We start from the raw sequence: 14660 nt of genomic DNA, 5'->3' as shown, positions 1-14660 counted from the left end.
CTGGGACTATAGGTGCCAACCACCACGCCCAGCTAATTTTTTCTGATTAAGTAGAATCAGAGTTACACAACGTTGGCCAAGATGGTCTCGATCTCTTGACTTCGTGATCTGCCCACCTCGGCCTCCCAAAGTGCTGGGATTAGAGGCGTGAGCCACCACGCCCAGTAGAAAGACCTTTCAAGTAAAACCTCAGTATGGTAACTATTTAGCTCACCTGTAATTATTAAGTTGAGGCATATGAAATTACCTATTTGTGGGTAAAAAACTGTCAAATAGGGCTGGGTGCGGTGGCTCATGCCTGTAATCCCAGCACTTTGGGAGGCCGAGGCGGATGGATCATGAGGGCAAGAGATCAAGACCATCCTGGCCAACACGGTGAAACCCCGTCTTTACTAAAACTACAAAAATTAGCTGAGTGTGGTGGTGCATGCCTTTAGTCCAGCTACTTGGGAGACTGAGGCAGGAGAATTACTTGAACTCGGGAGGCGGAGGTTGCAGTGAGCCAAGATCGTGCCATTGCACTCTAGCCTGGGTAACAAGAGTGAAACTCCAACTCAAAAAAAAAAAAAAAAAATAGCAATTTTAACACGGACAAACAAAATACGCTCCCAGTCTTACTCCCAGTCTTATAATTCAGGAAACGTTTAGAACTCCCTAGAGAAGTATAACTTATTTTAAACTCATACGAAGGAAAATAACTTAACAGAGATAAGATATAGGGCCTAAAATTATGTTCACAAATAATAATTTAAAGAAACCTACTGCAGCAATTGCTGTACCACAGCAGACAATACAGTTCTAACATCCACTAACCATTATTTTCATTTAGAACAAGACAGCAAGAGTGCTCAGCTGTGAAAAAATGAAATTATGGCCTATTTTGGAGGGCAGGACTCAAACACACTGTCTGATTTTCCAGAATGTCAAAACTTAAGGAAAGATCAACAAATTACCCCAGCTACCTCAGTTCAGAGAATAGAAATGAAGTGGCAGAACTGAAATTAGTACCCAAGCTTCGTCCTCCATGGCCAACATTCTTATTGCTAAATTGATCTCCTTTTATTGTTTGGTATCCACAGGCAGATTCTTATGATTAAATACTATTCAATTCTTACCTATTACAAACCTACCATAGAGAAATTGTTAATTAAAAATCAAAACAGACCGGGCATGGTGGTTCATGCCTGTAATCTCAGCTTTGGGAGGCCGAGGAAGGCAGATCACGAGGTCAGGAGTTTAAGACGAGCCTGGCCAACATAGTGAAACCTCATTTCTACTAAAAATAAAAAAAATTAGCCAGGTGTGGTGGCACATGCCTGTAGTCTCAGCTATTTGGGAGGCTGAGGCAAGAGAATCACATGAACCCAGAAAGCGGAGGTTGCAGTGAGCGCCACTGCCTGGGTAACAGTGTGAGACTCCGTCTCAGGGGGAAAAAAAAAAACAAAAACCTTCTTACTAATAACACTAACATTATAAAGTAATTGAATAAGTTACTTTTTCCAGACTAACAAAATGTGGCTGGGCCTCCATGAATTCTGTACAATTACAAATGTAAATACTAGTTACATGAGCTTGCTATTAGCTTGCTTCTGGATAAAAGTTTGCAATTTGTGGCAAAAGATTCTCATCACTGAAGTTGAAAATCACTTTAGAAAATGATGCAAAGAAGTTTAAGAAAAGATAAGCAAGGCCAATTCAATGAAAGAAAAACATCAGAATAGGTTGCTATTTCATTATTCTCTCATTATTAAAATAATGTACTGAAGGAACCATTTGCTGTAAATTTTTGCTACTAAGCACTGAATTAAAAGGAGCAAATTCACCAACACAAAAGGTAAAAAATAACCTTCAGAAAGAAGGGACAGAAGAGGATTCTGGAAGCAAGAACGTGCCTTCTTTTCTCCTTTTCAACTCCAAATTATTTGATTCACAAGATCCAAATAGCTGTAAGAATTACAGGCAACTGGAGGTAAGAGAAGTCATAAGAGTCCCTGTGGATGACTTACTAAGCTTTCTTCTCTCTGAGTCCAACAAGTTCTACCTAGAGGGCTGAGGAGCCCTTGATCAAACATCAGAAAACAAAGACTAGAGGGATCCTTGGTCTAAAAAAATTTATTCCATGAAGCCAAGAGTAGTAGTTAAATATAAGAAGTCTATCATATGTTGATAGAGTATATATTTACTCCAATAAATTAAAGAAAATGAGTAATAGTACTGAAAATCCTATTGATAAAATTCAGTACACATTCCTAATAAAAAATCCAACCCAGAGATAGAAGGAAACCACTTAAACGAAACACCATCTATCCATCCATCCATCCATCTATCTAACTAGAGATGGTGTCTCACTTTGTCACCCAGGCTGGAGTGCTGTCTGTCTGTCTGTCTGTCTATCTATCTATCTATTTAGAGATAGTGTCTCACTTTGTCACCCAGGCTGGAGTGCAATGGCATGATCTCAGCTCACTGCAACCTCCACCTCCTGGGTTCAAGTGATTCTCCTGCCTCAGCCTCCCAAGTAGCTGGAACTACAGGGATGTGTCACCACACCCAGCTAATTTTTTTGTATTTTTAGTAGAGATGGGGTTTCACCGTGTTAGCCAGAATGGTCTCAATCTCCTGACCTCATGAACCACCCACCTCGGCCTCCCAACGTGTTGGGATTACAGGCATGAGCCAGTGTGCCTAGCCTATTTATTTATTTATTGAGACAGAGTCTTACTCTGTTGCCCAAGCTGGAATGCAATGGTACTGTCTTGGCTCACTGCAACCTCTGCCTCCCAGGTTCAAGCAATTCTCCTGCCTCAGCCTCCCAAGGAGCTGGGATTATAGGTGCCCACCACCACACTAGGCTAATACTTGTATTTTTAGTAGAGATGGGGTTTTGTCATGTTGCCCAGGCTGGTCACAAACTCCTGACCTCAGGTCATCCACCGGCCTTGGCCTCCAAAAGTGCTGGGATTACTGGCGTAAGCCACTGCACCCAGCCAAACACAGACTGTTCACAAAAACAACAAAAAAAGAACATGTTTCCAAAAGACAGAAAACTAAAACTATTTGAATTAAAATCAGGAATTAGAGGGGGATGCTAGTTATCACCTTCATCATTTAACACTGTCTTACTGCTTCAAAAAAAACAAAGAAAATTTAGTAGCCTGCATAAACATTATAAAATAGATGAAACTGTTTTTACTGCTGATATTATTACATATCTGAAAATCTGAAAAGATGACAATATGAAGTTAGGAAAATTAATCAAAATATTAAAAGGCAAATAGAAAAAATTTAAAAATCACTCTCTTTTCTCTATTGCAGCAATTAGCACCTACAAATGTAAAGTGAAAAAAACAATTCCATTTGCTGTAGTGCAAACACTCTATAAGTTAATTCCTAGGAATTTCACAACAAAGGTACAAGATCCATTTGAGGCCAGGCGTGGTGGTTCATGCCTGTAATCCCAGCACTTTGGGAGGCCGAGGCGGGTGGATCACGAAGTCAAGAGATCGAGACCATCCTGGTCAACATGGTGAAACCCCGTCTCTACTAAAAATATAAAAAATTAGCTGGGCATGGTTGCACGTGCCTGTAATCCCAGCTATTCAGGAGGCCGAGGCAGGAAAACTGCCTAAACCCAGGAGGCAGAGGTTGCAGTGAGCCGAGATCGCGCCACTGCACTCCAGCCTGGGTAACAAGAGCGAAACTCCGTTTCAAAAAAAAAAAAAGATCCATATGAAGGCAATTCAGAATACTTGAAGATGAAAAAAAAAAAAAAAATACCTGAACAAATAAAAAGACATACTGTATTCTCATGTGTTGAACTTATACCCACAACTGGTATGTAAATTAAATGCAATTCAAGTAAGAATCTCCACATAACCTTAGAGGGTGGTGGTGGTGGTAGTGAGATTGGATAAAAGATTTAAAGGTTTTCATGGCAGATTAAATTTGCAGAATAGTCAAAGAAGGTATGAAATAGGAAACAAAAAGACTTGCTTTCCCAGATGTCAGAAATAACGCAAAGTCTCTTTAATCAAAACAGTATGGGGACAGGAATATGCAAACAGATAATACAAAGAACAATCTAGAAATCAATCCCAGCATATATGAGAATTTAAAATATGACAAAGATGGTAGTTTTACTGAGTAGGAAAATAGGAGTAGCACAACTGGTTATCCATCTGGGAAGAAAGCAAAATCAGATTGCTATCTTATGCCATGTACAAAAATAAATTCCAGATGGATTAAGGACATAAAAATTAACACATAGAATAAAAATCTTGCAAGAAAATGTTAGAAAACCACATTTACAACATCTAGAGACAGAAGAGGGCTTAACCAAGACACAATTTTCTACATACAAATTAAAGATGTCTTGTATGGCATAAAACCATAAATAAAATCATTAAAAAACATATTTATAATGCATATGCAAAGAATTAGTAGATATATATGGAGAGTGTTTAGAAACTGTTATCTTAAAAAGATTTCATAGATAAATGTACAAAGAACATAAAGAGGTAATTTATAGAAGAGGAAATAATTCAAATTTACTGGTAGCCAGAGAACTGCAAACTAAAGATATGCTAGGCAGGGCACAGTAGCTCACGCCTGTAATCCCAACACTTTGGGAGGCTTAGGTGGGTGGATCATGAAGTCAGGAGTTAGAGACCAGCCTGACCAACATGGTGAAACTTTGTCTCTACTAAATACAAAAATTAGCCAGGCGTGGTGGCATGCGCTTGTAATCCCAGCTACTCAGGAGGCTGAACCAGGAGAATCACTTGAACCCAGGAGGCTGAGGTTGCAGCGAGCCGACATTGTGCCACTGCACTCCAGCCTGGATGACAGAGCAAGACTCCATCTCCAAAAAAAAAAAAAAAAAAAAAAAAAAAAAAAAAAAAAAAAAAAAAAAAAAAAAAAAAAAAAAAAAAATGCTGGCATCACTTACATCCTTACATCCACTGATAGTAAAAATTAAATATAATAATAACTAATACTGGTTGGGATACAGGACAGCAGGTACTTTGCTGGTACAACTACATGCAACTAAATTGCTGGTGGAACTTTGAACTGTCACATCCTAGTGCATTGCCATAGTATCTGACACATAATTAGTGCTCAAAAAGGTAGCTATTACTATTGTTATATTATATCCCTTTTGGATCCCTACTAAAATTTTAAAAACTAAAAAGTTTTCACTTTAAAAAGCGAAACAGGGAGAAAAAAGAGTGTCTCCAAGCTAACCACATTGCTTATTGAAATAAGAAACACCTTTAAAAGCATACTATGTATTTTATGTTACTGAAAGGTCATTTGTTCCTGGGTTAAACAAGCAAATGGAAAAATTCCTACAAGACAGGCTTGACAATTAATGCAAAATGATGACAAACACATTAATCAGTTGTTTGCCAAGTTAACTTTTATGATCTTCACTCTTGATCTAAATCAAATCACTTTTTCCTGCTCTAGTCACTGAAGAAGCTAAGCCAAAAAAAAAAAAAATCTCTAAAATAATATTATATGTAAAATTTCAGAACACAAAGCATATAGCTGGCAAAGAAGTCATGTTCAGAATAAATAAATACCTTCTAGAAATTAGTAGTGTGTATATATACATAAATATTATCTAGAAATATGTATAATACGTACAAATCCTGCCTTGTGCAAGAATGTTTATGGCAGTTTTATTCGTAATAGCTAGCACTGGAAAAAAATCAAACATTTGCAATAGCAGAATATATTTTTGAAGTATGATTTATTCATATAATGTAATACTCTAAACAATTTTTTAAAAAGAGAATAAAAAAGCTACTGGTACATACTCAAAATAGATGAGCAAAAGAAGTGACACACAAACGAGTACATGCTGTGTGACTGTATAACCGCATTAAATTAATTTCAAGGCTGGGCGTGTAGGCTCACTCCTGTAATCCCAATACTTTGGGAGGCTGTGGCAGGTGGATCACCTGAGGTCAGGAGTTCAAGACCAGTCTGGCCACATGGTGATACTCCGTCTCTACTAAAAATAAAAAATTAGGTGGGCTTGATGGTGTGCGTCTGTGATCCTAGCTATTTGGGAGGCTGACACAGGAGAATGGTTTGAACCCAGGAGGCAGAGGTGCAGTGAGCTGAGATCACAACATTGCACTCCAGCCTGGTTGACAAGAGCAAGACTCTGTCTCCAGAAAAGAAAAATTCAAGAACAATCAAAAGTAACCTAAGGAGAGAAAAGTCAGAATAGTGATTACTCAGGGGTGTAGGAAGAGTAGTTATGACTAGAAGGGTACATGAATAACTTTTGGGGGTTATGGATATGTTCTTGCTCTCGGTAGTGATCACTGCAGTGTATTTACATGTAAAATATCATGGAGCTACACACTTTAAAAAAAAGTAGCTTAAATGCAAACTTTGATAGCTCAACTAGTAGAGTGGAGGACTGTAAAAAATACCTTACTCCCCCAAAAACATTTCAGAGTAAGTTTAAAAATGTCAATTACCCTTCCCATACAATAATAACTCTTAATTCCAGGAAGACAGAAAAGAAAAGCAAAACCAACTTATATTAGCTATCACTGTCATTACTTTTTAATTCACAAATATTACGGTGGTTAAATAATTTGTATTTTCTGATCATCTAGCAGCAATTTAAATTAATACATCCATTTAAAAAAATGTGGGAGCCCAGGCACAGTGGCTCACACTTGTAATCCCAGTACTTTGGAAGCTGAGGCAGGCAGATCACGAGGTCAAGTGTTTGAGACCAGCCTGGACAACACAGTGAAACCCTGTATCTACTAAAAATACAAAAATTAGCTGGGCGTGGTGGTGGGCAACTGTAATCCCAGCTACTTGGGAGGCTGAGGCAGGAGAATCACTTAAACCAGGGAGGCAGAGGTTGCAGTGAGCCGAGATTGTGCCATTGCACTCCAGCCTGGGTGGCGTGAGCCACCACACCCGGCCTCAAATGGATCTTGTACCTTTGTTGTTAAATTCCTAGGAATTAACTTATAGAGTGTTTGCACTACAGCAAATGGAATCGTTAAGACAAAGTTTTACCTTCCATCACACTGAAAAATCTCCCATATTCTTGAAGATTCTGAGAAATCCATTCACAATCCAGGTTTGGGATTTGCGTACTATTGGAGAAACTGCTTCCTAAAGATAAACACTTGAGGAATTTGAGAAAACTAAAACTAAAACTGAAAACATGAACACAAAGGATGAAAAATTACTTTACATCCTAGTATGCTTGTATAAGAAATAGTTTTTCTTGCTTTGCTTGCAAAACCTTGAGGAATGCATGAACTTCAGAGGGGGAACACTGTAAAAATGAGGATTTTTTTTCAATTTAGAGGAACGAGCTAAAAACAGAATTCTATAATAAGCTTATAGAATTATTTTCTCCCAATTGCAGAAACTGAAACTAAGCCTTCCCTACCAAAAACACATTTCCGTCAAGTGTGAAAAGTATTAAAATAGTCAAAAGAAAATTTTTACACATCACACAGCACAAGTGGTTTGACTAAAAATGTAATTATAGTTAAAAAATAAAATCTGGATATACAATGGGCTAGAAGATACCTTTGGCTTCTGAGGTGAAATTAATCAAGGAGAAAAAACTGTGACTTCTCCTTTGTGCAACAGAAAAAAACATCTTAGAGCCAGAAGTATTAACAGTTCTATTCTTAAAGGAATCAAAAAATTCTTGTAAGTCAAGTAACCACATGATCTTTTCATCACAAATATCTAAAAAAATTAATGCTGAAGCTGAATTGTCACCCCTTACCTTTGTGATGAGAATGCGGTATTTTTCTACCAGGTGGTCATTGTTATGACAGCCAGCTAGCAACTGCCAGACTTCTCCTCGAAGAGCTTCAGGAACACCGTTTCTTACTAAGGAGGACAACTGCTTCGGTCTCACATTCAAGTTGAGATGCCTAAACATAAACCCATAAACCATAAATCATAAAAGGAAGATTCTCTAAAGAGTGTTCCTTTATCAAAGTCTATCTAAATGGCTTACAAATACATGACAAGGAAACAGGGCAATAAAGAAAAAAAAGTGCTGCTGAATTAGATGGGGTCAAGAGAACCATGAGATTGTGTAGAAGAAAATAAAAATCCACATAGATTCTGTAAACTGCTTCTTAAATATCTTTAAATTTTTCTCTACTTAAAAAAAAATAAATAAATAAAGCAAAACTGGAAATCACAGATGATGCTCTATGGCTAGGGTTTATGTAAAAAAGATGGCTGGGTGCAGTGGCTCACATCTGTAATCCCAACACTTTGGGAGGGGAAGGTGGGTGTTAATCACCTGAGGTCAGGAGTTCAAGATCAGCCTGGACAACATGGTGAAACCCTGTCTCTATTAAAAATACAAAAAGTTAGCCAGTCATGGTGGCACATGCCTGTAGTTTCAGCTGCTCGAGACTGAGGCAGGAGAATTGCTTGAACCACGAGGTGGAGGTTGCAGTGAGCCGAGATCACACCACTGCACTCCAGCCTGGGTGACAGAGCAAGACTCAATCTCAAAAAAAAAAAAAAAAAAAAAGACCAACACTGGACACATAATAAGACAAGAATCTGGCTCTACATCAAAACTGACATGTGGCCAGCAGGGCACAGTGATTTACGTAGTTCCACTGCTTTGAGAGGCCAAGGTGGGAAGATTTCTTGAACCTGGGAGATCGGGACCAGCCTAGGTAATATAGCAATACCCCATCTCTACAGAAAATAAGATAAAAATTAGTGGGCATGATAGCTGTAAGTCCTAGTTACTCGGGAGGCTAAGGTAATAAGATTGCTTGAGCCCAGGAGTTCAAAGCTGCAGCGACAGATCGCACCACTGCATTCCAGCCTGGGTGACAGAGACTTTGTCCAGAAAAAAAAAAAAAATGAGAAGAATACTGTATCCTTAGACGTTCTAAGTTAAAATATCTCAAGTATGTTTCCAACAGTTTTTATGATGCCTTCCTTCTAATAAGTTTTCTGAATGTTTACAGTGGATAATAACATTTCCACCTAACTACTGTATCACAAGTTACCAAAATCTTTCCACTTCATTTGTGTCACCTATAAAATGGGGAAAACAAAACTAGCCTTGAAATGGTGGTATACATGTACAAAGTGTTTCTGCATACCGTATCTTATATCTTCAGAACAACCAACAGAGGTAGACAGTAGTATCTCTAGTTTTACAGATGGAGAAAAAATTTCAGGGTGGTCAATTAAATGACTGAGGTAGTCCTCAAACTCCTAAAACTAATGAGTGTTCTACCTGCTATATAGCAGCTGGTTTGTGACTTGAGAGCCACCATTACTGAGTCAATAAAGCAGGATCCTGATATAAAAAAGATTCCGTGATTATCAGATGTAAGCAGAAGTTACTGATACAATATAACCACTATCAAATTCTAAAAAGGCCTGTGATTTTTCTCAAAACGTTCAAAGAATCCTATGAGAGTTCTGCACAGTACGTTTAAAAGTGTTTTATTCTGTGACATTGGTACCTTAATGCAAATGCTATAGACAATGCAATGCAGTTTTGTCCTTGTTTAGATAAAAACATTATATAAAAGTTGAAGAGTTATGAGCAGAGAAAACAGACACAGTTCTGTTGCTAATTTAATCCCTAGTATGCTATGGCCTGTGGGCCAAACTGGGCCCACCACCTGTTTCTGTTAATAAACTTTTATTGAAATAAATCCATGCTTATTTGTCAGTATCATGTATGATAGCTCCTGCACCACAACAGTAGAACTGAGTAGTTGTGACAGACTATTAACCTGCAAAGCCCAAAATATTTATTATTTGGCTCTTTACAGAGAAAGTTTGCTAACCTTACTACCTTAATTTACATTGATAAAATTACTTTCAGAATAGTTTCATCTCATTGATAATACTAACTTTATCCAACTTAGCATCCTATTTTATGCTGACATTAGTTCTCTTATCCACTAAGAGCCACACTAAAATCAACATGGAGATTTAGAGCTCAAAGATACGACTCAAAGATAATAGAACCACTAAAATCTAATGTTGAGTCAAATAAACCAGCTTTGGTATCAGCCTTGACTGTGTTAAAAATTCTGGCTGTGCTATTTACTAACCAGAATACTTTAACCTATGAACCAGTCTCATCTAAGAAAAAGATACTACATTATAAGGTTGTTACAGGTGAAATAGAGCACATAACAGCACAGTGCCTAAAATACGGCAAATTCATTAGTTCTATGTTACTCCAACTACAATCATGGCATCTATTATTTTTAATCTATAATAATTACAAATGGTAAGCTTATAGACTTCTATTTTCTAAATGAAGAAACAGGCTCAGAAGAGTTAAGTGACTCGTCTAAGACCACACGCCTTAGAAGTAGGAGAGGCAGAATTTTAAATCAGTCCTACCAGGCTTTAAAATTCCATTAAAATGCTGCTTATCCACAAAACACATATCCATAGAACACATATAATAATGAGAAAAAATAATGATGTAATGAACTGAAGAAGAAATACTATGTTATTATATCTGAAAACATGACTAAGACAAGCAAGAATAGTAGAGACAGATGGAAACTCAATAAATACATTTGAGGGAATGGAAAGACATGTTAATTAAATGAATAACAAAGCTTAATAGCAAAACAAATTCCAAGCTGTTGTATAAGATGCTGATGGGTTCATCTAATAAAATCTAATTAGAGTCTTAATGCTATATCTACATGATTTTAAATATATTATTATGTAACCATGTCAAAATTCAATTACATTTCTGTTTTAGAGCAGAAACCTTTTATACGGATAAAATTCCTGCCAGCAGCAGCCAAAACACTCCAAATTCACTGAACTGAAAATGTAATTGTGACAAGACCAGCAGAAGTTTTGTCTCCTGATGTAAAGAAATATCAAAAACATAAGAGAACCCTGGGGGTTTTTGCAGAGTTCATTTATTAAAACAACTTAGGTAAAGAAAAACTATGCTTGAGTTTGCTTTTTTCTCCTGTACACATTTGCCATTTTCCAATGTGGAGAGTGTTTTGTCAAAAGTGTAAAGCACTGTGAGAGTAACATAAAAGCAGATAATGCCCATTTGTAGTCCTATCCCTTAAGGGCATGACATAATGCTTTAACATTCTGAGACACAACTTTACTCTAACAATGCAGTAAAATACTTCAGCAGTTAAAATTTGCAAGAAAAGTCAAACCTGACGGTAACAGGTCCACAGGGAGTTTATATGACAACCCTAATAACCAGAATGTCAGAAATAGAGAAGTGATCAGATGACTTCTATGCTCACCTTTTTTCAGCATATACTGGCATCCTACTCAAGGAGGAAAGGACACTGTATAAATGTCTCACCAGGCTGACTTACCAGAATATCTGTGGTTATGTTAATAAATACCTGAATAAAATGTATTTTTTTTTGAGACAGAGTCTCACCTTGTTGCCCAGGCTGGAGTGCAGTGGAACTCATTGCAACCGCCGCCTCCCAGGTTCAAGAGATTCTCTTGCCTCAGTCTCCTGAGTAGCTGGGATTACAGGCGTGCACCACCATGCCCAGCTAATTTTTGTATTTTCAGTAGAGACAGGGTTTCACCATGTTGGTCAGGCTGGTCTTGAACTCCTGACCTCAGGTGATTCACCCACCTTAGCCTCCCAAAGCGCTGGAATTACAGGCGTGAGAAGGAATGTATTCTTTTTGCTTGTTTGGTGTTTCTTTTTTTTTTTTTTTTTTTTTGAGAAAGGGTCTCAACTCTGCCACCTGGACTGGAGTACAGTGGCATAATCATGGCTTACTGCCTCCTTGAACTCCTAGGCTCAAGTGATCCTCCTGCCTCAGCCTCCAGAGTAACTGGAATCACAGGTGCACACCTCCATACCCGGTTAACTTTTCATTTTTTGCAGAGATGGGGTCTCACCAAGTTCCCCAGACTAGTCTTTAATGCCTCAGCTCAAGCAATGATCCCACCTTGACCTCCCAAAAGGCTGTGATAACAGGGGTGAACCACCACACCCAGCCTAAAGTCAATGTATTCTTTTCAGACAGCCTATAGGATAGTGCTTCTTAACACCGTTATCAAACCATTTCTTGAGCTGATGAGAAATTCCTAAATTTTACATGTGTTAGTAGGAATTTTTTAAGTGTTAGTAAAACCGACAGAGCAGGTAATATATACCATGCTTATGTCACTTTGCTCTGTCATTCTTAGTACTTACCACAGATAAGGGAAAAATCCTACCTGGGGTCTCTACGATGGCTCTATGCATTATGTGCACATCCTCTAAACTGACTGTTGTGTATTATCTGAACCACTCAGTGGTTCCTAACCTCTTCAATATAAAAGATACTTTTCTTATTTATCCTGTCTATGAATTCCATGTTTGGATAAATATTTTCTTCAGCAATGAGAACTTATTAAGTTCCTGATATTCTGAAAATTTATTTCAACTCTCTACTACTACTAATATAAATCTCTAAAACAGATCACAGAATGCAAACCTCACACTTAGGTTTCTATTATTGGTTCCAAAATTGAATATTACAGTTAGGCAACATTCTCCACCCATAAAATAAGAACTGTAGATAAAAAGAACTATTCTATCATAACTTACCATTTTGACAACAGTTCTCCCCATGTTTCCAGAATTTTTTCTGCACATTCTTTGGATACATCACCAGATCCACTCAAGAGAGGTTCATCATTATCTATAATAAACAAAACACACAAAAATGGTAACAGAGGTGGCCATGCTAGCCAGAAGAACATTATAATGTTAAGAGTCAATTCTGAAAGACTTTACTGGGAGCATAAAGTCATAATTTCTCTCTTTTAGTATTTATGGATAATTACAAAGACAATAAAAAAGGTTCTAGGTAAAATGCTGTAACCTCTTTCTCTTTTATTTTCCACATAGGTCCATATTATGTCAATTCATAAAAAAAAAAAGGAGCCATTTAATTATAAAACTATAGGATTCAAAATATGGTATTTTCTCTCATTTTTTAAAGCAAAGAGCTTTACGCATAAAAATATGTCTTATTTAAAACAGTTAAAAAATTTGAAACCACCTAAGTGTCCAACAGTGGGAGTAGAGAATGGTTGAAGAAATTATATGTATATAATGTAACTGCAGGTTGATATTTATGTTTATATGATGATGATACGGTTTGGCTCTGTGTCCCCACCCAAATCTCATCTTGAATTGTAGTTCTCATAACCCTACATGTAATGGGAGGGATCCGATGGGAGGTAACTGAATCATGGGGGGTGGTTCCCCCATGCTGTTGTCATAACAGTAAGAGAGTTCTCATGAGATCTGACAGTTTTATAAGCATCTGGCATTTCCCCTGCTGGTACTCATTCTTCTTCCTGCTGCCATGTGAAGAGAGATGTGTTTGCTTCCCCTTCTGCCACGATTGTAAGTTTCCTGAGGCCTCCTCAGCCCTGCAGAACTGTGAATCGACTAAGTGTCTTTTCTTTATAAATTTTGCAGTGAGCCAAGACTGTGCCACTGCACTCCAGTCTGGGCAACAGAGCGAGACTCCATCTCCAAAATAAATAAATAAATAAATAAAATAAACCACTTTTCTTAATAAATTACTCAGCCTCGGGTATGTCTTTGTTAGCAGTATGAGAATGGACTAATATAAATGATACGGAAAAATACAGCATTAAATAAAAATATAAAGAGCTTAATCTTCATTATGATCTAATCTATGTTAAAAAATAGAAAATATTGGTATAAAGTATACCAAACACTAACAATTATTCCCTCTGAGTGATGGAGTTATGATTGGTACTTTTTTCTGCTCTTTTGTTTTTATGACTTTCTAAATTTTCTAAAATGGCAAATATTAATTTATTTAAAAAGCAAAAAAAAAAAACTTTAAAAGACCAAAATAAATCATTTCTAACTTAATTCAATTAAGAAAAGTAAATTCAAGTCAGAAGTTAGATATTGTAAGATATGAAGAAAATGAAAAAAGTGACACTGATCAAGGCATGAGAGGAACTGAAAAGCATAATGAAAGCAGAGAATAAACCTGGACAAAGATATCTACTTAATCCTCTTGTTGGACACTTGGCGAGTTTTAAACATTTTGCTACCAACACAATCAGGATGAATACATCTCATTGCTTTCATCAGGTATATGCCCAGAAACATACTTTCTCAGTTTAAGAAAAATACATACTTTTAAGAATACTGAAAATTTCTGACAGAGTTCCAAATGTTCTACCGATTCTGCATCCCCAAGAGAGCAATTATCTGAAAAGTACTAATTTTAAAAATTCAGAAATCTGTGACACTTCTTATTGAACTTCTTTGTATTATAATGTTTGGACGTTATCATCAGTTTTGCTGGTGAGACACAGAAGATGAGAAACTGAATATGAGAGATCTTCTGTATACGGACGAATAAGGTAAAGAAGAGAAATGTTAGGCCAGGCACGGTGGCTCATGCTTGTAATCCCAGCACTTTGGGAGGCCAAGGCGGGTAGACCATCTGAGGTTAGGAGTTTGAGACCAGCCTGGCCAACATGGTAAAACCCCATCTCTAGTAAAAATACAAAAATTAGCCAGGCGTGTTGGTGGGCACCTGTAATCCCAGCTACTTGAGAGGCTGAAGCAAGAGAATCACTTGAACCCAGGAGGC

At 37.3% G+C, this 14660-nt stretch overlaps 1 protein-coding gene across 7 annotated transcripts in view; it reads right to left on the bottom strand.

Moving 5' to 3' along the window:
- The window catches only part of RABGAP1 (RAB GTPase activating protein 1), a 178597-nt gene that overhangs the window by 79290 nt on the left and 84647 nt on the right, over nt 1–14660 (bottom strand). For all 7 annotated transcript variants that reach the window (XM_074395311.1, XM_074395310.1, XM_074395309.1 and 4 more), the window contains 2 exons: nt 12617–12710; nt 7787–7937 (listed from right to left, as the gene is read on the bottom strand). In XM_074395311.1, coding sequence (XP_074251412.1) covers nt 7787–7937; nt 12617–12710 — 245 coding nt within the window. The remainder of the gene's footprint in view (nt 1–7786; nt 7938–12616; nt 12711–14660) is intronic.

The sequence above is a fragment of the Saimiri boliviensis genome, chromosome 2 (genome assembly GCF_048565385.1).
Source record: "Saimiri boliviensis isolate mSaiBol1 chromosome 2, mSaiBol1.pri, whole genome shotgun sequence".
NCBI classification, from domain to species: Eukaryota; Metazoa; Chordata; class Mammalia; order Primates; family Cebidae; genus Saimiri; species Saimiri boliviensis.
The sequence above is the reverse complement of the archived record's forward strand: the minus strand, read 5'-3'. Positions and strand labels throughout refer to the sequence as shown.